This window comes from Nuphar pumila, chromosome 13, assembly GCF_984573655.1.
Source record: "Nuphar pumila chromosome 13, dmNupPumi1.hap1.1, whole genome shotgun sequence".
Taxonomy (NCBI): Eukaryota; Viridiplantae; Streptophyta; class Magnoliopsida; order Nymphaeales; family Nymphaeaceae; genus Nuphar; species Nuphar pumila.
Window position 1 is genome coordinate 50,824,264 of NC_143261.1, and position 22,730 is coordinate 50,846,993.

A 22,730-nucleotide genomic window follows, 5' to 3' on the forward strand; every position below is an offset into this window, starting at 1 on the left:
AAACGAGCCGAATCAGCCCAGGTTGAGGTGTTTAAGCTTGCTGCTAGCTGAGCTGAGCTCGTGCTGTGGATTGCCCCGATCTCGCATTTTTTGGCAAAATCTTGACAAGAAAAATACATAAAAAATATAAAAAATAAATATTTACAATAAAATATAAATAAAAAATGTAAAAAATAAAAACCATGGTTTTTCTACTATAAATAGTCGATAAAAACATAAATATTGCACTTAAAATGTGCTATTTATGTTTTTGACGAAAAACTCATGAGAAATTGAGAATATCGTATGACAATACCATCTTTATCTTTCAGGTAAATAGCGGATAAAAACATAAATAATGCATTTAAAACACGATATTTATGTTTTTGATGAAAAAACTCGTGAGAAATTGAAAATCTCGCAAGAAAATACCAATTTTAACTTTCGGGTAATTTCTTGCGATATTTTCACAAAATTATAAAAAATCTTGCGAGATTTTCGCAAAATTTTCATAAATCTTGCGTGATTTGTCAATATGGTTACACTTAGACCCGATACAAACACAAACGAGTTCAACATCGAATCCCGATATGTTTTGCAGCGAGCTACCTTCAGTACCGGTCCGATACACTCTACCCGGTTCGTATCGGAGCGCTAGGGTTTACAGTTTTCACAGTGGGCTCTTCCACAGAGAGAGAGAGAGAGAGAGAGAGAGAGAGAGAGATGCAGAGGTCGATCTCGGGGCTCCGTCTGCTGAGTTCGAGAGGGTTAGGGTTTTGCACGTCCGCTTCCGAGAAGATCGTTGCCGCCGTCCTCTTCGAGAGATTGCCCGTCGTCATCCCCAAGATCCACCCCGCCGTGTACTCCTTCCAGGAATTCTCGTCAGTCTCCTCTCGTTTCTTTCCCCCAACCATCTCTCTGTGATCGCATTCTCTTTCTCTTGTTAATTGTCTGAGTTTTTCTCGGATTCTTTTAGTGTAATCTTGATGAACCTTTCGGAATGATTTTCGTGGTATGAAATGTTTGGGTTTTTTTAATGCAATAATCTTTTTCCTCGATGAAATTCAGCAATTTTCTTGGCGAGACGTGTTTGCGGGGTTTTCTCGAATTAGAGAATGATTTGTTGTTGGGATTGTGTTTTAGGTTCCGGTGGCGGCAGCAATACCGGCGGCAATATCCCGATGAGGTATTGGGGAAATCGGATGCGAGGTGAGCTCATAATTCCAATCCGCAACTTTTTTTCTTTTCTCATTTCGATTGTTTTGATTCGTAATTGGGTGTAGCAGCGTAGTTCTCCTCTTGTAGTAGGATCGTGTTTGAGAAAGTTTTCTCTTGATGTCATTGGATCAAATGTTTGTTTGATTGGATATTGTTGTGGCAATGCTTGGTTAGTTGTTACCTGATGTTATTTCGGTTTTACGAAATTTTTTGAAGGGTGGTATGTCTAAATGCTCAATTTTTTTCTGAAAGAATGTCGATTGATTCAACATCTAGGAAGTGCGTTCGAATTGGTAGAACACAGATTAATTAGTTAGTTTGAGGATTGAATTGTTATAAAGCAATCGATATAAACTTGACTAACAAAATAGCGCTAATCATGGCATGAACTATGGGAGCAAGCTTGGTTGTTTAGGCAGTTTGATCAATTTCTTTATTTGGATAATCCAAGGGGAAAAAAAGTCCATCACCGACTGCACAATGGCTAGTCTCCGGTTGGTAAAACCCTTGAGGTCCCCCCTGCCCGCCGGGGAGTGCACCCAGCTTCGACCTTGTGGCGAGGGATGCCACCCATGGGTTTCTAACTTGCGATGTCATCAACTTGGTGACATTCACAAGTCGCCCCTATCAAATGAGCGGTTCCCTTGTGCCTTCCTTATGGCTGTAATGAGTCTGGTTTTTTCCTATTATGTTGCTGCTTAAAAAATGTTCTATTATCATTATGTCGATCAAGTAAAATATCATCATGGGTGTTTTTTGTGCTTGAATAGACTGCGTGGATGAGATCTTGCTAGCATGACATGCCTAGGATTTTTCCTTTCAATGTGCCCTTTCTATCTCAGGTTCTATTTCTAGATGTTTTCAAGCATCAAGGAAATTTCTTGCCTCTATGTGATGAGAAAGATTCTGCGATCCTTTTGCCTCTTTGTTTGCTTTCTATATTCTCATGCAGTTCCTATTCCAGTAAGTGGTAATATCACTTTATTGTTTATTGATTTTATGTCCAGATTGTTTAATTGGTCTTGTATAGAAGACTGCTGATAGTGGTATTACTGGAAAATTATGGTTGTCAGGTCAGGCATATTCCAGGAATTTAGTGATTACATTTTATACAGATTGGTCCTCAAGGGGAAAAATCATGACAAGGGTCCTATGTCACATAGACACGGAAACCAGACAGCCGTGTCGACACGGGTACCAATACCAGATGCAGCACGAGTACGTGCTGGTCTGGATTGGGTTGGGTCCAACCTTGACCCAAACCATTTTTTTTTTATGTCAGTGCAGAGAAGAAGAAGAAGAAGAAGAAGAAGAAGAAGAAGAAGAAGAAAGAGGAGGAGAAGGAAGAAGAAGACGAAAGAGGAAGAGAAGGAGAAGGAGAAGGAGAAGGAGAAGGAGAAGGAGAAGGAGAAGGAGAAGGAGAAGGAAGAAGAAGACGAAAAAAGGAAGGGGAAGAGGAAGCGGAGGAGAATGAAGAAGAAGACGAAAGAGGAACAAGAAGAGGAGGAGAAGGAAGAAGAAGACAAAAGAGGAAGAGGAAGAGGAGGAGAAGGAAGAAGAAGACGAAAAAGGAAGGGGAAGAGGAAGCGGAGGAGAAGGAAGAAGAAGACGAAAGAGGAACAAGAAGAGGAGGAGAAGGAAGAAGAAGACGAAAGAGGGAGAGGAAGAGGGAGAGGAAGAGGAAGAGGGGGAGAAGGAAGAAGAAGACAAAAAAGGAAGGGGAAGAGGAAGCAGAGGAGAAGGAAGAAGAAGATGAAAGAGGAACAAGAAGAGGAGGAGAAGGAAGAAGAAGACGAAAGAGGAAGAGGAAGAGGAAGAGGAAGAGGAAGAGGAAGAGGAAGAGAGAGAAAAAACCCTCTTCAACCTCCTCCTTCTTCCTCTCTGCCAGAGAGAGAGAGAGAGAGAGAGAGAGAGAGAGAGAGAGAGAGAGAGAGAGAGAGAGAGAGAGAGACCTTCCCCTTTTATTTTCCCTTTTATAGAGAGAGCGGAAAGAGTTTCGTTCTGGATCATATGTGGATCCAGTCCCAAACTCTTTCCTCTATCTTATAAAGAGAGAGAGGAAAGAGTTTGGGTCTGGATCGTATGTGGATCCAAACCCAAACTCTTTCCTCTCTCTCTTATATATATATATATATATATATCCGTGTCCCCATACCTGTATTTTTTTTGAAATTGCCGTGTCGTACCCTCTGTACCCACACCCGTACTCATGCGATTACGGAAATTTTTAATTTAGCTTTGTTAACTTGGGCATATGAAATCAAGACATTACCTAGAGTAGACTTAATTTGAAGAATTGGTAGGTGTTTGGATACATTATATGCCTTGGATTTTGTAGTTTCTTCTGATATCTAGACAAGAATAATATGCTTGTCATTGCTTGTGAATGCAAATAATTCCATTTCCATCACAAGTTATCTTTTGTTGCTTTCCAAATCCGGTGGGTTCTGGTTCATAAACACACATGCTCACATGCTAGTTGAGGTATTGGTCATTATTGGTTGTACAATTAGGCTTTAAATGTGTTTCACACATCAAACTTTGCTTATTGATCATGTTCTATTGCTTTTTCATCAGGGGAAAGGGTGACTATCAAATAGATTATGTACCGGCTCCACGAATAACTGAAGCTGACAAAACCAATGATAGAAAGTAAGTGAAATATGATTTTTTCCTTTTTTTATGTAAGTGTACTTAAGTTTTTCTACTAAAAGTAGAGGCCTGAGCTACCAGTGTCTTGTTCTTTCAACTACACAACACCTGAAGTGTTCAAATGCATCTGCAATGTAAAATATCCAGGCTCCACAATGTTTTGAAGTTCAAACTAGTGAAATTATGCTGTTGTCTTACTTTTCCCTTACTAACTGCTGATATACTTTTTGAAGCCATGTAAGATCTATCCTGTCTGAGCCCTAAATATGTGACATCTTATTTCTCTGAGCATTACGAATGCATGCATGTATTAAAAAAATGAATTTATAGAACTAAAATACAAGAAAAGCTGTCCAATGGGACACACGGGTTCACGTGTAATCACATAGTGCCTGCTTCAATTATCATTTTCTGGTTTTGCTAATATGGATAAGTATGTTAACCTCGTTGGGTACTATGTAGCTATATGCTGAGGAGACCCTTGATTAACTATATAATTTTCTTCTCTATTGGCAGCTCCTGGTCAAAGGATGTGTTTTACTGACTTACCTTGCTAAATATTTCTTTTTTTTTTTTCTGAAAAGAAAAGTAAATTTGTTTTTTTATTTGGGTTTGTAGGACATTTGTATTCTTTTTTGTTTTTAAATTAATTGAAGAGTTACAAACAGTAGTGTTCATAGGTCTAGATAACTTGTAATGCTTTGTACAACTTATTGTCTGAATGTAGGGTTGGACACCCAACTCATGCAATAAACCATCTGGCACAAATACACAATGTTACCTTCCCTATAGATGTGATGTATGTGCACGTAATTAGTCACCTTGAAATCTGAGAACTATTAAATCGTTTGTCACACAGATACAGACACTCAACTGGTGACAATATATCACTAGTTAAGACTCAATTTTTTCTAGCATGTGTAAATTTTATGTTGAGACTGAAAGTTTATTACAGAAACAATTCAAAATAAAAAACAAAACACAATTCTAGCAAATGAAAGCCAAGTAAACACATTGTGTATATGGCTCATGTCAGGTCATGTTGACATTTCATGCCTTGCCATCCGGACACATGCAAAACCACTTGTCCCTGTGACATGGGTATTTGCATGTCCCCATATACCAGGATTGTGTTGAGTTTTATGTAAACTCTCCATAGAACTCTGTTTAAGATCATGTTTACTGGAAATTGGTGATGACAGAATACAATATATCTTTTTGCCGTGCTTTCAGATCATTACAGAGGTCACTTGACAGAAGGTTGTATCTCCTCTTATCTGGCAATGCATATGGAACTTCACCTAACAAATCAGTCTGGTATTTTCCAGAAAAGGTCTATGAAAATGAGGAAACATTACGCAAGGTAGTCTATTCTTGGTGTTTTTTCTTTGCTTGAAGAGATTTATCTCCTGATCAATTTCTTCACAGTGTGCAGAATCTGCATTAAAATCTGTACTTGGAGATCTTTCACATACATACTTTGTTGGCAATGCTCCTTTTGCGCATATGAGTATAGAACCAACAGAATCTGAACCTGGGCTTCCGGCTTTTAAGGTAATTGTTTTATAGTCTCATTACTGAAGACATCATGGCTGTTTTGTTGCATTGTTTGGCACAAGGTTCCTGCTCATTTTTTAGTAGTCATGGTTCCTCTTCTGCATTGGGCTGACCGTTCCAACTTTCAAGACGTTGCAATGTCACCTTGAGTTCCATTTACCTGAATTCATGTCACCCAAGGTCCAATCTTAGATAAGACTTGCATTGTTTTGGTAGGGAGTACGGCTATTAGCTGTAACCTGGTCCCAGTCTCCAGATTTCTAAACTAAATCAGCTGAATCTCAATGATGGTTGCTGCAAGTTGCAGTTTGATTTCTTCCTTGAATATCATTAGCTATGGAGGATCCCTAATTAAAGGTCACAACTTGTCAGTAAATCTGATGATGTGTATCTAGGGCATCCAATGGATGGCATGACATGTGACCTACATAAACCAATGCCTATATGTGTGTAGACATACTTGGGTTTATTTGTGACTGGAAGTTAATTAAGAATGAGATATTGCTTAACTTTAGCTCCAATACGTGGACTCACTAAGTGAATAAGTTTTGTCTAGTAATGATAAAATGTGTGTTTTGACGGCATTGGATCTGGATCCGATCCAGATCCATGCGTCTATCTTTCTTAGACAGTTTTATTTATGTAATGGCATTTCCGTTAATTGTGTGTATTTTAAACCCATTGATTTATTTGTTCATAATAAGAGGATTAGGGCATGCCATCTTATTCTTGGCTGCCGTTTTTGATAGGGATGGCAGTGGACCGGGGGAAAGCGGGGCCCCGCCCCGCCTCGCCCCGTTTGGACCGGGGATGAAGGGTATGAAACGGGGATGGAGGCGGGGGTGGAGGATAAAATCCATCCCCGCCGCGGAGGCGGGGCGGGGGTGGACGTGCACTTTTCCCCGCCCCGCCCCGTCCCCGCCTAATCCCCGCCCCAACCCCGCCCCAACCACTTTTCCCCGCAATATCCCCGCCCCGCCCCGCCTCATCCCCGTTTGGACCGGGGATGAAGGGTATGAAACGGGGATGGAGGCGGGGGTGGAGGATAAAATCCATCCCCGCCGCTGAGGCGGGGCGGGGGTGGAACCTTGTCCCCCGCCCCGCCCCGCCCCACTGCCATCCCTAGTTTTTGAGCATCTCTCTCTCTCTCTCTTCCTCTCATTCCTTGACAGCTGAATGCAATCTGTGAAAAATTCTTACTTGGTATCAGAGTGGTCGGTTTTCTTCCAAAAGGTATGCCCATTTAGATCGAATATTGCTTCTTCCGGTCAAAATCCCCTTTTCTTCCATTCTCTTCTAATATTTCTTCTTTTTCCCCTTTCTCTCTCTCTCTCTCTACTGTCAGTTTTCTTTTACTGAGCAGATTTTCCCTTGGTCTTTTCATCCAATATCGCTTCCTTATTTTGATGTCAATCAAAAAATAAAAGAAAAAGGAAAGGGATTATGTATTTGACGTCAAAATAGAGGTTATTTCGCTTTGAATATTCTAATATGAAAACTAGTTCTAATATTCCCTAATCTGATAAATTTCTGTTTTCGTTATCTCCAGTTTTTATTTTCAGAAATCTTAATTAATTCTTGTTAATCTTTGTTCCGATATTTCCTTCCATTGTTTCATATATTTTCAGTCGGTATATATATATATTAGCAGCATTATATAGTGTTTTGCTGGTCTGTTGCAGGGATCAGACTGAGTCCGGAATAGTGCGGTTATTTAAAAAAAAAGGTAGCATGTTTTATATTGTATCCTGCATCTTACCTAATCTGTTTTGTTGTGCTGCTGCATATTTACTCTTGAATGAAATTTATTCCCTTTTCTTTTCTTGCTCTCTTCTTTATCTTTTCATATATTTTAAATGGATTCCTCTACCTATAGTGGCCTCTCTTCGAACTTTTTGAGTCAGCTTGTTTCCGACAAACTTAACCATTCTAATTTTTTGACCTGGAAGAGACAAATTGTTCATTTTATAAGGAGCCAAGATCTGGATGGATCAATTCCAGCTCCACCACAGTTTGTTCCACAGGAATCAAAGGATGATAAAGGAGATGTTCCGGTTATTTATGTTTCAAATCTTGAATTCACAATATGGATGAAGTGCGATCAGGCATTGGTTGCATATATTACTTTCACCCTATCTCAGGAAGTATTGATATCAATTCCAGGTGATTGTACTGCTAGTCAATTATGAAATAGGCTTGCACAAACTTATTCTTAAATTTTAGAGGCAAGGGTTTTATTTTTAAAAAGGGAGTTTCATACTCTTAAAAAAGGCTCAATGTCAGTCATAGAATATTTAAACAAGGTGAAATCAATTACATATAAGCTTGCTATTGTTGGATGTGCTGTTTTTGACAAGAAAAAAGTGCAGCAAACTCTCAATGGATTGGGTCCAGAATATCATGTTCTCTCCACTTTCTTATCGGTTCTACCTGTGTTACCCAGCTTTGAGGTTCTACAAGCTAAACTTCTTCAGTATGAAATGCGCATAAAACATCTGACGGAAGGTAGTGAACATGCATATAAACATAATGTTTTGGCATGAGATATATCTCATGGTTTTGGACGTGGAAGTAGCAGTCTTTAAAGTGGTAGAGGTAGAGGTCGCTTTGGTCAAGGATGTCGTGGTATTCTTCCTACTCCAAGCATGCCAGGATTTTTCAATGCAGAAAATCAGAAAAGAGTGCCTACATGTTTTCAGTGTAATAAGAAAGGACATGTGAAGGCTGACTGTTGGTTTAATCCTCAAAACAAAGGAAAAAGTAATAAATCAAGGAACAAAAGAGAATTTGATGGACAAAAATGTTCTGGCGATATGCAACAACTTTTGCTTGCAGCTTTATCACATATGAGTATTAAGCAAAATGATCAAGAAGAATAGTATATGGATTCTGGAGCAGCCACCCATGTCACAGGAAATGCCGGTAAACTCTCAAATTTATCTTCTTATTTTGGAAAATGTAGTATAATCACTGGATATAGAGCGCATCATCACAATTCTCATGTTAGAAATGCCTAAATTCCTTTGTCTAGTACTTCTCTTAACCTCTTCAATGTTCTTTTTGCTCCCAACATTAAAAAGAATATTGTTTCTGTATCTAAACTTGTTGGTGATACAAATTCTTCTGTCGAATTTACTTTATCTTCTGTGTATGTTAAGGATCTTCAAACAAAGGAGACATTCGTTAAAGGAGAGCGACGAGAAAACATGTATATCTTCAAGGAGGATCCATCTTTTCATTCTTCTTCTTTCTTGAAGTCACATTTTTTGGCGCCGACATCGCAGAGTTTCAAGTTTTGTCATACATATGTCTTTAGTCTTTCCCATTGTAATAAGCCAAACTTGTGGCACCGTCGGTTGGGTCATTGTAGTCATGGTTTTATTAAGAAACTTGTATTAAAAAATTTGATTCCAGAGTCCTATTTAAATTCTGCTTTAGATGCTAAAAAATATTTAAACTGTTAGTTATGTAAGAGTCATGTTCTTCCTTTTAATCTTGTTAATAAAAGAGCCTCAAAAGCTTTTAAAATAGTGTATTATGATGTATGGGGGTCAACTCCTCTACGCTATTCATCTGAAAGTCAATATTATGTTTTATTCATAGACAGTTATTCTCGTTTCACCTGGATATACTTCATAAAACACAAGTCCAAAGTTTTTAGATTATTTCAAATTTTTTGTGCTCTTGTTAAGAATCGTTTCTCTTTCAATGTTGTGCATTTTCAATGTGATGGTGGTGGTAAATATTCTTCAAATGACTTTCTTGATTTTCTTCAAAATAATGGAATAAAAAGGCGTGTGTCCTGTCCACATACTCTTCAACAGAATGAAGTGGCTGAACGGAAGCACACACATATCGTTGTAAGTGCCATGAGTATGCTTCATGATAGTAACATTTCTATTAATCTTTAGACAAAAGCCTTTCATATAGTACATGCGATTAATCTTTTACCCATGGGAATTTTAGAAAACAAGTCTCCATATTCTACTCTTATTGGAAATCATCCTGATTATAATAACTTGCGCACCTTTGGCTGTGTTTGTTATGTTCATATTGACAAATCTCTAAGAAATAAATTTTAGGATAAAGCTGTGAAGTGCAAATTTGTTGGATATGTTGATGATTATAAGGGATATAGATGTTATAATCTGATAACCAAGCATATCAAGATTTTCAGAAATGTTGTCTTTGATGGACATAATTTTGAGAGCATGTCATCACTTCAAGAGAAGAACTCATCTCAAAATGTTGAAGTTTATGATCCTTGGTTGAGTGTTGAATTGTTTGAGAGTGAAAAGAGATCTTGTCAGCCATCCTGTGAGGATTTGAATTCAAATGAACAATATCTCGAACCTCCTCACTCTTCAGAAAACGAAATGCCTAGAGAATTTCAGAGATTCTCTGGTCAAATTTATGTTAGAAGGGCAAGAGATCATGTCACAGACAATGTTGAGGAGGATATGAGTCAATATCCTTTGAGATGATCGGAAAGGATACATCATCCTATTCAAAGATGGGTCAACTATGATAAATTTTTCATGGATTTTCAATTGTTCATATCTCAAGTGGAAAAACACGATGAACCTGTCAATTTTCATCAAGCCATTAAATCGCATAAATTAATAGAGGCTATAAATGAGAAAATGGAAGCTCTTCATGAATGTCAGACATGAAAAATTGTTCCTAGACCTGAAATAAAAAATGTTATTGGGTGCAAATGAGTTTATAAGATTAAGTATAAACCTGATGAATGTATTGAAAGATATAAAGCAAGACTTGTGGCATGTTCACACAAGAATATGGGAAAGACTATGATGAAACCTTCAGTCCTGTTGTTAAGATGGGAACAATACGGGTTGTTATATCTTTGGCTGTTGATTATGGTTGGCGTTAAGTCAGCTTGATGTTAAAAATGCCTTCTTGCATGGAGATTTGAAGGAGGAAGTTTTCATGGAGCAACCTTTTGGATATATTGGAGAACCCAAGGATTATGTCTGCAAACTGAAGAGAGCTCTTTATGGATTAAAGCAAGCCTCTCGTTCTTGGTTTGAGAGTTTTTCTCTCAAAATTCAAAACTATAGTTTTCGTCGATGCTCTTTTGATCATTCTCTTTTCATTTTCAAGGATAAGGAAATTACTACATTATTACTTATATATGTTTGACATAATTCTTACAGGCAATTCTAACAATCATATACAGATTGTGAAGGAATTATTGATGCAAAATTTCAAGATGAAAGATCTTGGTGACTTGAGGTATTTTCTCGGGGTTGAGGTGGATAGAAGAGATGATGTTTTAACTCTTACTTAACATAAATATACTCTTGATCTTTTAAACCGGACAGGGATGTCAGATTGTAAGCTCCTAATCACTCATTGGATTCTACATAAAAACTGAGCTCAAATGATGGAGACTTATATAGTGATCCGACCAAATATCAGAGTATCTTTGGAATGCTTCAGTATCTCACTTTTACCAGGCCAGACATCGTATATTCTGTTAATCAGGTTTCTCAATTCATGCATGAGCCAAGAACGGGTCATGTTGAAGCTGTGAAAAGAATTTTAAGATTTTTGAAAGGAACTATTGGTGACAGTCTTTTTTATCAAAGAAATTGGATTGATAATAAGGGACATGAGATCATTACTTATACAAATGCGGATTGGGCTGGGGATCCGGATGAAAGACGATCTGTTTCTAGCTAAGTCACACAGACTCGGTTAGGGAGGCGCCGCACCCGAGTTGACATGCCCCGACATGGGTGCGGCTTCAGACACGGCTCAGACTCGGTCAATGCCGAGTCAAACTCGGTCAACGAGTCGAGGCCGAGTGCGTCCTTGTTTTGGACTCAATCAACGTTGATTGAGTCCAAAAATGTCCGTTTTGATTTTTAAAATACGTTTTGGATCCGGGTCGGGTCGGGTAAGGACCCGACCCAGATTCAAATTTCATCTGCAGCTGAACCCCTAAAAGGGGTTTTTCGACAGGGGGAGGGGCTTACCCTCTCGATTTTGCCTCTCCCCCCAGCCCCTGTAGCTTTCTCCTACACCCACGCCGGCGATCCAGACTCCGGCGACAGTACGCACAGGTGCTAGCCACCGTCTCCCCCTCCGTCAACACTCAACAAGTATGTCGACCCTCCTGCACCCTCTGCTCGCAGCCTCCTTCCTTGCACCCTCTGCTCGCATAAGAGGGGCTCAGCCCCTCTCTGTGCCTCCTATTAAAAAAGGAGGGGCTTGGCCCCTCCTCGTTTCGTTTATGCCAGGCAGGCCCTGAAAGTTTTCCTCTGCACCTGCGTTGAGAAAGAGAAGAGAGAGAGAGAGAGGGAGAGAGAAAACAATTACGGCTGTCACGATTTCAGTAAAAAAAAATCGTGACCTAACTTGTGTATTTAAGATACATTACAGTATGGGTCCGGGTTTGGTGTATCCAGACCCGATAAATGTAAAAATAGTTACATGTTACATGGATCAGGTACATGGATCGGGTCAGATCCTATGCCTATGCACCTTTTTCAGCCCCCCTCAAGTTGATTATGGTTTTGAACCATGAACAACTTGTTTTTAAGCATCTAAAAGCGGTCCTTGGTTAACCCTTTGGTAAATATGTCTGCAACCTGTCTTTCAGTGCTGACAAACTCAGGCTCAATCTCTTTTTCTTCAACCTTCTGTCTCACAAAGTGTTTGTCGATCTCAATGTGCTTGGCACGACTGTGATGTACTGGATTGAAAGACATGTTGATGGCACTTTGATTGTGATAGAGCAAGGTAGTGTGGGAGATCTTTTCTCCTACTTCAGTTAGAAGATCCCTGATCCATGTGACTTCGGCAGTGGCAGCAGCCATGGATCTATATTCAGCCTCAATGCTTGATCTAGCGATAACTTTTTGTTTTCTACTGCTCCAAGCGACTAAATTTCTTTCAATGAAGGCACAATATTTTGATGTAGATCTTCGTTCGTCAGGATCTCCTGCCCAGTCTGCATCACAATATACAGTAATTTCGTGCTCGTCTTGGCCATATGACTGTGGTAAATATATCAATCCATCTCCAATAGTCCCTTTCAGATATCGAAGGATCCTTTTGACTGCTTCCATATGTCCAGTACGTGGCACATGCATAAATTGAGACACTTGATTGACTGAATAAACAATATCAGGTCTAGTGAATGTGAGGTATTGTAACATTCTTATTATGCTACGATACCTGGTGGGGTCATCACACAGATCTCCATCATGAGCGCTAAGTTTTTGATGAAGTACACTCGGTGTTCCCAGAGGTTTGCAGTCTTTCATGCCTGCCTTGCTGAGAACGTCTACGGTGTACTTGTGTTGAGTGAGTGTCAAGCCATGAGCCTGGTTATCAACTTCTACACCAAGGAAATAGCGTAGAACTCCAAGATCTTTCATTTTGAACCTTTGACCTAATAAGTCTTTTATTTCTTGGATATGGTCTGCAGAGTTTCCTGTGATGATGATATCATCGACATAAATTAATATTAGAGTGGTCACAAGCGGGCTTTTAAAAATAAATAATGAGTGGTCCAGCATGGAACGTGAAAATCCATGCTTCTGAATCTCTAACGAGAAGCTATCAAACCAAGAGCGAGATGCTTGCTTCAGGCCGTAGATGGCTCTTTTAAGCTTGCATACATGGGTTTTACAATTTTGTTCTTGATATCCAGGGGGTTGTTCCATGTATACTTCCTCCTTTAAATTCCCATGTAAAAATGCATTTTTTATATCAAGTTGACTCAACTTCCATCCATGTTCAACAACCAGGGAGATGATGATTCGAATCGTTCCCATTCTTACAACCGGACTAAAAGTTTCATCATAGTCTTGCCCTGCTTCTTGGGTGAATCCTTTTGCTACAAGCCTGGCCTTATATTGTTCAATGGTTCCATCTGGTTTGTACTTGATTTTGTAGACCCATTTGCATCCGACAACATTTTTATCAGGTGGTCTGGGAACAACTTCCCATGTTCCACATTCATGCAAGGCTTGCATTTCATCATTCATGGCTTCTACCCATTTCATAGAAGCGGCTGCCTGATAATACATGATGGGCTCTTCGTCCTTATTGATGGCAGTTAAAAACAGTTGAAGATCCAAGGAGAAGCTGTTATAACTAACCCATCTATTAACAGGATGTCGTATGCGGTTTGATTTTCTAGCTGCAAGAGTATGAGAAGACGCAGGATTGGCGACTGAGACATGATCTGAATGGCTTGATGTTGTCGGTTTCTGTCTAGAATAGACAATGCCTTTGTATCTGCCCGGTACTTTCTCTGCATTCTGTGACCCCGACGCCCCAGTGTTCTTAAACACCTCTCCTTCTTGTTGCACACAATCTGAGGAACATGCTTCATTGGAGCCAGCAAAAAGTTCTGAGCTCAGTCAAGGATAGTAAATTTCAGTTGGCATATTCGTTGTGTCAGCTCCGTGATCAAAATTTTGTTCATCAAAGACAACGTTTCTTGAGGTTCTGATGCGTTTGTTGGTGGGATCATAACACCTATATCCTTTGTAATCATCTGCATATCCCACAAATCTGCACTTTTGAGCCTTGTCTTGAAACTTGTTTCTCAGAGACTGATCGATATGCACATAGCAGACACATCCAAAAACACGCAGATCATAATAACTAGGATGAGTTCCAAAAAGACAGTGATAAGGAGACTTATTTTCCAGAACAACCATAGGCAATCTATTTATCACATGCACGACTGAATGGAAAGCTTCTGTCCATAGGTTGATGAGAAGATTGCTGTCATGGAGCATACTCATGGCACTTTCAACGATATGCTTGTGTTTTCGTTCAGCAATTCCATTTTGTTGAGGGGTGTGAGGACATGACACCCTTCTTCCTATTCTGTTATTTTGAAGAAAAGAAATAAAATCACGGGATGAGAATTCCCCACCTCCATCACATTGGAAAAATTAAATGGACTCAGAAAATTGATTTTTGAACAAGGGAAAGAAAATTTTGAAACAAAAAGAAGACTTCCGACTTATTTTTTTATGAAATATATCCAAGTGTATCGAGAATAGTTATCAACAAATATTAGATAGTATTTACTTCCAGATCCAGAGGCAATTGGGGCGGGTCCCCATACATCAAAACAGATTATCTCAAAAGGTTTTGAAGCTCTCTTATTAATGGAATAAAAAGGCAATACATGACTCTTGCAGGAAAGACAAATGGAACATTTGTGATTGTTCTCATCCCTATTGAGACTTTCTTTTGGAATGAGATTATTAGATACAAGTTTCTCAATAAAATGACTCCCACAATGGGCTAACCGACTATGCCATAAGAATGACTTATTACATTCAGAAATATTAAAAACATTAGCAGAAGAGGATGAACACGACTCTAATGAGGGCTTTGAATTCAGGTGGACAGGGCGAACAACATGACAAAGAGCTTCTTCAAAGACATACATATTGCCTCGTCTCTTTCCTTCAGCGAATGTTTCCCTCGTGCGTAGGTCCTTGACCTGCACAGAGAAGGGAGTGAATTCAACTGAAGCATTATTATCATCAATAAGTTTGGAAACAGAGACAATATTTTTTTTAATGTCAGGGGCATGAAGAACGTCTGAAAGAGTAAGAGTGGAATATGACATAGGAATGACAGTTTTTCCAACATGAGAAACAGGATGGTGGGATCCATCTCCAGTGACAATCTTACTTTTTCCAAAATAAGGAATGGGATTAGAAATCTTACCTGCATCACCTGTACATGAATGACTGCCCCTGAGTCGACAGACCAAGTGCCTTCATCACTCTGCTTCAATTTCAACTCTGACAACGCAGATATCAGCATATCTTTAATCTCTCCATTATTTGAGAACTTCCTTTTGTTTTCTGTCTGTGGACTCTTTCCTTTATTCTCTGGATTATGCCAACAATTTGCTTTGATATGCCCCTTTTTGTTATAAAAGAAGCAAGTAGGAATGGATCTTGATCCCTGCGCATGAGCGAACGTATTTGGAGTGGGAAGCAGACCACACCCTACGTGTCTACTTCGCCCTTGTCCTCCTCGTCCTCGTCCTCTACCATAAGTTACTCCTGTGGCAAAAACTTCCTGAGAATTTGTGTGAATGTGAGATTCCTCAAAGAACCCTTTCAGAGTCATCTCATACTGAATCAATTTTGCTCGCAACTCATCAAAGGTAGGAAGAGCAGGGAGACACAATAGTGAAGTGATGATCATATTGTAGTCGCATCCCAATCCACTGCGAAACTTGTGAATATGTTTGAACCAATTTTTCCCAAAGTTGCAGAGCAGTACAATTGTCGGGAATTGCAACAAGGACCTCTTGGGACAGGGTGGAAGTGATATATGCAACCACCGACTGATCTTTCCTTTCCCACTTGAGGTACTCTACGTTCTTGACATACACAATTGAACTTACTCCTTTGTCATCTTTTTCCTCTCTCGTAACCAATTCGAGTGGAGCGGGAGTGGTTCCATCAAGGTGACCCAAGAGACCTTGACTCCTTATAAAAGGAATGATTTGTCTCTTCCAGATCAAGAAGTTTGAGGTAGTTAACTTTTCAGAAACGAGTTGAGTGAGAAAACTTGAATAAAGATTGGATGAAGAGGAATGAATATCCATGAGGAAGATTTTTAACAAGAAAAAGAAACCCTTTTTGTGTTACCAGAGTATCCACAGAGTGCTCAGTCTGCAACCAGAGATGTTTGTTGATCGTCCCTTTTTTTTTTACGGCTGAGAAATTCAAAAATCGGCGACCAGAGGCTGTCAGAAGAAATTCAGGTTGTATTCCAAGACTGAGTTTTCTTCCAAGACTGAGTTTTCTTTTCTACTTTTGAAAGGTCGGATATTTAAGCAATGGAAAGAAAATCAAACTGTATTTTCAATGTGAAAGCAATGAGGAAAGGAAGAAAAAAACTGTATTTTCAATGTGGATCCCACTCGTAACAGTCAGAAGAAATATGATACGAGAAAGGGGTTCTGAGATTCGATATCCAGCCCTGCCCGATATCCAAGCCCAGTATAAGAAGGGATACACAGGCTGTATTCCAAGAAATTTGATGTTGCAGACCTGCCCGATATCCAGCCCAGTATAAGAAGGGATACGCAGAAAAGAGAAGAATTTTTTTTTTGAAGGGATACGCAGAAAAGGAATTCACGCGAAACAGGCTTTTCCCTTTCTTGATGTACAGGATTACCGTGAACCAGGGTTCACGTGAGCTCTTCGTGAACAGATTAGGAATTCACGTGAGGCGTGAATTCACTAAAGGAAAAGAAAAGACTGAAGAAAAACAGAAGAGGGGAAAACGAGGGATGGAGATTGGGAATGGAGGTAGAGAGAAAAAAACTGAAGAAGAAAAGAAGATGGGAGAAGAAAGAAACCTCAAACCTTTGATCTGTCGCACCTTTGGAATCCTCCGCAACCCCTAGATGGATCTTCGCTCTGATACCATGAAAGTTTTCCTCTGCACCTACGTTGAGAAAGAGAAAAGAGAGAGAGGGAGAGAGAAAACAATTACGGCTGTCACGATTTCAGTAAAAAAAAATCGTGACCTAACTTGTGTATTTAAGATACATTACAGTATGGGTCCGGGTCTGGTGTATCCAGACCCGATAAATGTAAAAATAGTTATATGTTACATGGATTGGGTACATGGATCGGGTCAGATCCTATGCCTATGCACCTTTTTCAGGCCCCTCCCCCCCTGCACCCTCTGCTCGCAGAAGAGGGGCTCAGTCCCTCCCTGTGCCTCCGATTCACAGAGGAGGGGCTCAACCCCCTCGTTTCCCTTTTATCGCAGGGGTAAGAAGTAGGAGTGGGGGAAGGAGGGGGCTCGGCTGACAGGCCGAGTTTTGCCCCGCCGGACAGAAGGGAAACGAGGAGGGACTGAGCCCCTCCTCGTTTCCTCTGCTGCCTTTGGCTTTTTGGCAAGGGCGAAGCCCCTGCCACTGATAAGGTTCACCAGGGGCTTGCCCTGCCCCTCCTTTTTGCGTCAGATAGGGGGTAGGCCCCCTATCTCGAACCTGGCTTGCAGAGAGCAGAGGAAGGCTTGGTTTGAATCTGATTTGCACAGGGGGATGAACCTGGAGCTCCTATTACTATTATTTTGAAGTGTTTATTAACTTTATTTTATTTACTTATTTTCTTTTCAGTTTTCACTTTTCAGATATAATGGCGAGTTCTAGCGGTAGTGTCAATACATTTGGTTCAAGTTCTAACCCTCAATTAGAAGATTCTCAACCACTTTGGAGGCTTGTGACAAAAGGGATACAAGATAGTAGTGGTGGTGGTGGGAATGTGCACTTTCATTGTAATCTATGTAAGACTGTTTTCACAGGTTCTTATACGTGTGTGAAAGCACATCTTTTGCATATTCGTGGTCAAGGAATTAGGGTATGTTCTGGGGTTGACAAAGACACGTTAAAGTAATTAAAAAAAGAACAAGAGGAAGCTAAAAAGAAGAAAATTGCAGAGATGAGAACCGATTCGATTAATCTGTTTTTTTCTATTGCTAGTGATATACAAGAAGAGCTTTTAAAGAAAAGAAAGATGGAAAGCAATAAAACAATACAAGCGTCATTCAAAAACATGGCAAGAGCAGAAATTGATAAAAAGATTGGTCGATTTTTTTACTCAAGTTCAATTCCTTTTAATGTAGATAGAAGTCCATACTGGAAAAATATGATTACATCTTTGGCTAATTGTAATTTGAGTGGTTATGTGCCTCCTAGTTCAGAAAAACTAAGAACAATCATTCTTGCAGAGAAAAAAAATAGACTGATATACAAAGGCGACCATTGATAAACTTCATTGCTTACTCACTTAATGGGTCAATCTTTTTGAAGACTGTTGATGCATCTGGAGAGTATAAAGATGCCGAATATTTAAAGAGATTATTTGTCGAAGTGATAAAAGAAGTGAGTGAAGAAAGTGTTGTGCAAATCATTACTGACAATGCTCCAGTTTGCAGTCGTGCAAGAATGAATTTGGCAAGTGAAGATACATATTTACATATTTTTTGGACTCCTTGCGCAGCACGCAGTTTAAATTTGACACTTAAGAGTATATGCAATCCATCAAATGATGATGCACATGCACGTGAAATTTGTTTATGGATTGAGAAAATAGAGCATGATATTCAAAATATTAGAAATTTTGTTGTAAACCATCATCATGCTCTTTCTATATTTAATAGGCATTCTGATCTCAAGTTACTGTAACTCGTTTTGCTTCTCTCATTGTTATGATGAAAAGAATTAAGCAACTCAAGAATGCATTGATGATGATGGTGGCTGATCAAGATTGAGATTTTTATCGTACTAAAGATGATGTCAAGGCTCAAGCTATCAAAAAATGCATCTGTGATGATTTTTGGTGGGATAAAATTACATATTTTTTTGAATTTACAGAGCCTATTTGGGCAATGTTGAGAGAAGTTGATAGAGATGTACCCATGCTTCATAGAATTTATGAAATATGGGACAATATGATTGAAAAAGTTCAAAGTATCGTTTTTAAACATGAGAAGAAAGATATTGCACTTGATGATTCAGAATTTTACAATCATGTACATTCAGTTTTAGTGAGAAGATGAGATAAAAGCAAATCTTTGCATTGCATGACACATTCTCTCAATCCAAAATACTATGCAAAAAAAATGGTTGACAGCATGTATTGGTCGTGTTTCTCCAAATGAAGATCCTGAGATATCAAGAAATAAAATGATATGTTTGGGAAGACTTTTTAATGATCCTCACATGTTTAAGGTTGTAAATAGTGAGTTTGACAAGTTTTCTACTGGAAGATTTGATTCTTTAGCAGCACTCGTGGCAGGGGACGAGGAAGATCCCCTTAATTGGTGGGCAATATATGGATCAGAGATACCAAATCTGCAACGTCTTGCAATGAAGTTGTTATCCCAACCTGCTACATCATCCTGTTGTGAAAGAAATTGGAGTACATATGCTCAAATTCACAACATTAAAAGAAACAAACTCACTAGTAAAAGAGCAGAGGATTTGGTTTATGTTCACTCAAATCTACGATTAATTTCTCGCCGCACCAAAGAAGAGTATAAATACTTTTTTTTCTTTGTATTCAAAGTTTGTATTTAAATATTTGTATTCAAAGTTTTAAGTTAGATACTAATATAGTCATTTTTTGATGCAGTTGTGGACCATCCAAGAATTGGGATGTAAATCCAGAAGATTTTGACTTGGAGGGAGAACATAATTTGCATATTTTCAACATGGACTACCTCGATCCTGTTCTTCCCTCTAATTCAGACGATGAGGCAGATTTATGATAAGTTTTGTTGTTTATCACACTCATAAGCTTCTTTATGTGTTATATTTTGGTAAGTTTGTGTTGTTAAGAATTACTTTTTTATTTTTGCTTTAAAATTTACAATCTTTATGTGTTAATTTATTGTTATATATATAATTATATATATTTAAAATATATATATATATATATATATATATATATATATATATATATATATATATATATATATATATATATATATATATATATAGCCGATTCCCCGTTCTAAATTTTTTGGAATTGTGCCGCACCCGTGTCGCACCCGCACCCATGTGACATAGGTTTCTAGGTATTGTATATTCATTGGAAAAAATTTGGTGTCATGGAGTAGCAAAAAATAAAGAGCCATTGCTAGATCCTGTACTGAAACTGAATATAGGTTTATGGCAGTTGGGACCGCTGAAGCTACATGGGTTAGACATCTTCTTGCTGATCTTGGAGAAGGAATCTCACAATCATTTCTGTTGTGTGATAATCAGAGTGCTATTAACATTGCTCATAATCCTAACATTTCATTAGACAAAAAGTTGAAGACAAAGAGATTGAGCCTCGTCACATCCATACAGAAAGTCAAGTTGAAGATTTGTTCACCAAAGGCCTAACAAAGCATCAATTTTCTTTCTTAAAGAACAAGTTGTCCATGGTCCATTACTATGCACAACGTGAGGAATGGTGATAAAATGTGTGTTTTGACATCATCGTGCGTCTATCTTTCTTAGACTATTTTATTTATGTAATGGCATTTCCGTTAATTGTATGTATTTTAAATCCATTGATTTATTTGTTCATAATAAGAGGATTAGGGCATGCCATCTTATTCTTGGCTGCCGTTTTTTAGCATCTCTCTCTCTCTCTCTCCCTCTCATTCCTTGACAACTGAATGCAATCTGTGGAAAATTCTTACAGAGTTCATGTACTGGACACAAACAGAGACATTTACCAAGGTCTTTCGGTACATGCAACCTATGACATGTTGACCTGTGATCCTTGGCCTGGTAACCATGGTCACCAGCATAATATAGCTCATAGGTTGCCAGATACCCAGAAACCTTCGTATGCTAGTCTTGGATGCCTCACCCTGATGGGAGGTGCAGTGTTATGATCCGAACTACTGAAGCTGGTCATCCTCAGTCATGCTCTTTGTGCAACTTAGAACTGATTAGACAGAAGCTGCGACAATTTCTTTTGTCTTATTATCTTATTTGCCATTTTCCATTTAAGATATTTAACCATTTACCTTTTTCTCTGAAGATGTGACTGATTCCAATTGGTAGAAAAGCCTGTAGTTGCTCATTTCTTTATTGAAGTCATAATCCTTTTCATGATATTTTGCCTTTCAAAAGCTTGAGGATAGTGTTTCCTTTTTGGAAAATTTGGGACATTTCTGGCATGAAAGTACCTCAACTAAAGTTGGTAATTAGTCCTGACTTGATTAGTTTTAAGATCAGTTTTTATTTTGACTCTTGTTGCCATGAGTTTATCAATTTGAGAATGAGTGATCTCCCTCGTCGGATATATGTCAATGGTCTGGTAGGTTGATCTAATTCTTGAGCAAAAATCCTATTCAAGGCAGCAGCGTCATGCTGCCACTTACAGAAATTAGGGTATTTAAACATTGTTCTCTTTCCTAATTCCTATAGATGCATACTCTAGTACCCTCTACCTCGCAATGAAAATTGATTTCTTGATAGACCTGTTTAGCTTAGTGAAGAACAGTGACCATATAAGGCAAAGTGTGAAGTTTTGTTTTCCCTTTCAAAATCTCCAGCTTTTTTTATCAATGTAGGTGGTCAGGATTTTTTAGCTACATAAAGACAATTGCCTGACACACACACACACACACACACACATGATTGGGCGTAACAGTGGACGCCCAATCGTCGAATGCACTGGGCGCATCCGATTATATTTTTTTTCTGTGTTTTGGACCTTTAGCAGCGCTCCAGGACTGCCACACGTTTGTCCGACGTCGTCCACTGTTACGCCCATCTCATCTCTCTCTCTCTCTCTTATATATGTATATATTGCAAGCCTCTATGTAGCTTCTCATGTTACCACAAATTGCTCCACTGGAGACTCAGCAGCTTAAATAAAATTTACGGGAGTTGTTTCTGATTCTTTTTTTTATTTTATTTTATTGCAGAGATTCTTTTTCAAATCACAAGTTATTGCAACCAACAAGTTTGATATCAGAAAGTGTGAGGATCATGTATGGGTGACAAAAGATGAACTGATGGAATACTTTCCAGAACAAGCACCATTTCTTAACAAGATGATCGTTAGCTGAGCAAATGACCAGGGAGCATATCTCAGTCGAGAATGAAGCTGCAAAGGCATTGTATTCCTAGGTGCATCTGTTATTAGTATTCCATCTTTGGATGGCATTCTTTTGGATTCTCCGGTGCTCATGGAAGATCTCAAGCCAGACCACTGGAAGCCAAGTTTTGGATCTTCAATGACCTTACATGACACAGTTGTCCAAGTTTTGTAAGTGTTGTTGAGCTGTGTAAACCTTTTCTGTTCAGTACTGTGACATCGATGCCCATCTGTTTTTGGCATCCATCATGTTTCTGCAGCTGTTCTCTTAAATCATGTTACTGAAGCTCTAACCAATCTCCCTAGAATAATAAAAATGATTAGTTGGACAGAGAAATCTTGGACTTGATGATCACTTTGTTTCTCTGATTGCCACTTCACTTTTTTATTGTATGTGCTCTTACATTGCATCATTGGTGTGCAAACATTTCTTTATTGCAGTGTTTTTTCGTTCTAGTTATTTTCGAAACCTCTCAGCAAGAAACAGCTGGCTGCCATTGTATACCTATTCGGTTCACCATGTTTGTCAAAACTATTTGATGCAAGCTGCACATTGTTTGATTCCTCATATTTGATATCTTATAACAGACCAGTAAACTGGTTCAGGTCTTGTCCTACCAAGAAGTTCATCCTGGCTCAATTATGGAACGCCCAATGCACTGATCTGTTAATAGAAGT

At 38.9% G+C, this 22,730-nt stretch overlaps 1 protein-coding gene across 2 annotated transcripts; it reads left to right on the top strand.

Annotated features, from left to right (window-relative positions):
- The first annotated feature begins 674 nt into the window (after window positions 1–674).
- On the top strand, window positions 675–22,389 carry LOC149818345 (uncharacterized). 2 transcript variants are annotated; one of them, XM_089984740.1, is made up of 7 exons: window positions 678–860; window positions 1,123–1,188; window positions 3,775–3,849; window positions 5,083–5,212; window positions 5,278–5,403; window positions 7,089–7,132; window positions 21,880–21,954. In XM_089984740.1, exons 1-6 carry the CDS (start codon window positions 703–705, stop codon window positions 7,098–7,100), a joined length of 567 nt encoding a protein of 188 aa, XP_089840866.1. In that variant the 5' UTR covers window positions 678–702; the 3' UTR covers window positions 7,101–7,132; window positions 21,880–21,954. The 2 variants fall into 2 exon arrangements, with proteins under 2 accessions (XP_089840865.1, XP_089840866.1); XM_089984739.1 differs by lacking the exon at window positions 7,089–7,132 and having other exon boundaries at window positions 675–860; window positions 21,880–22,389.
- Window positions 22,390–22,730: the final 341 nt, after the last annotated feature.

Coding starts and splice junctions, on each gene's coding strand:
- LOC149818345 (XM_089984739.1), top strand. CDS start 703: ATGCAGAGGTCGATCTCGGGGCTCCGTCTGCTGAGTTCGAGAGGGTTA. Junction 3,850..5,082: donor GACAAAACCAATGATAGAAA/GTAAGTGAAATA, acceptor CCGTGCTTTCAG/ATCATTACAGAGGTCACTTG. Junction 5,213..5,277: donor ATGAGGAAACATTACGCAAG/GTAGTCTATTCT, acceptor ATTTCTTCACAG/TGTGCAGAATCTGCATTAAA.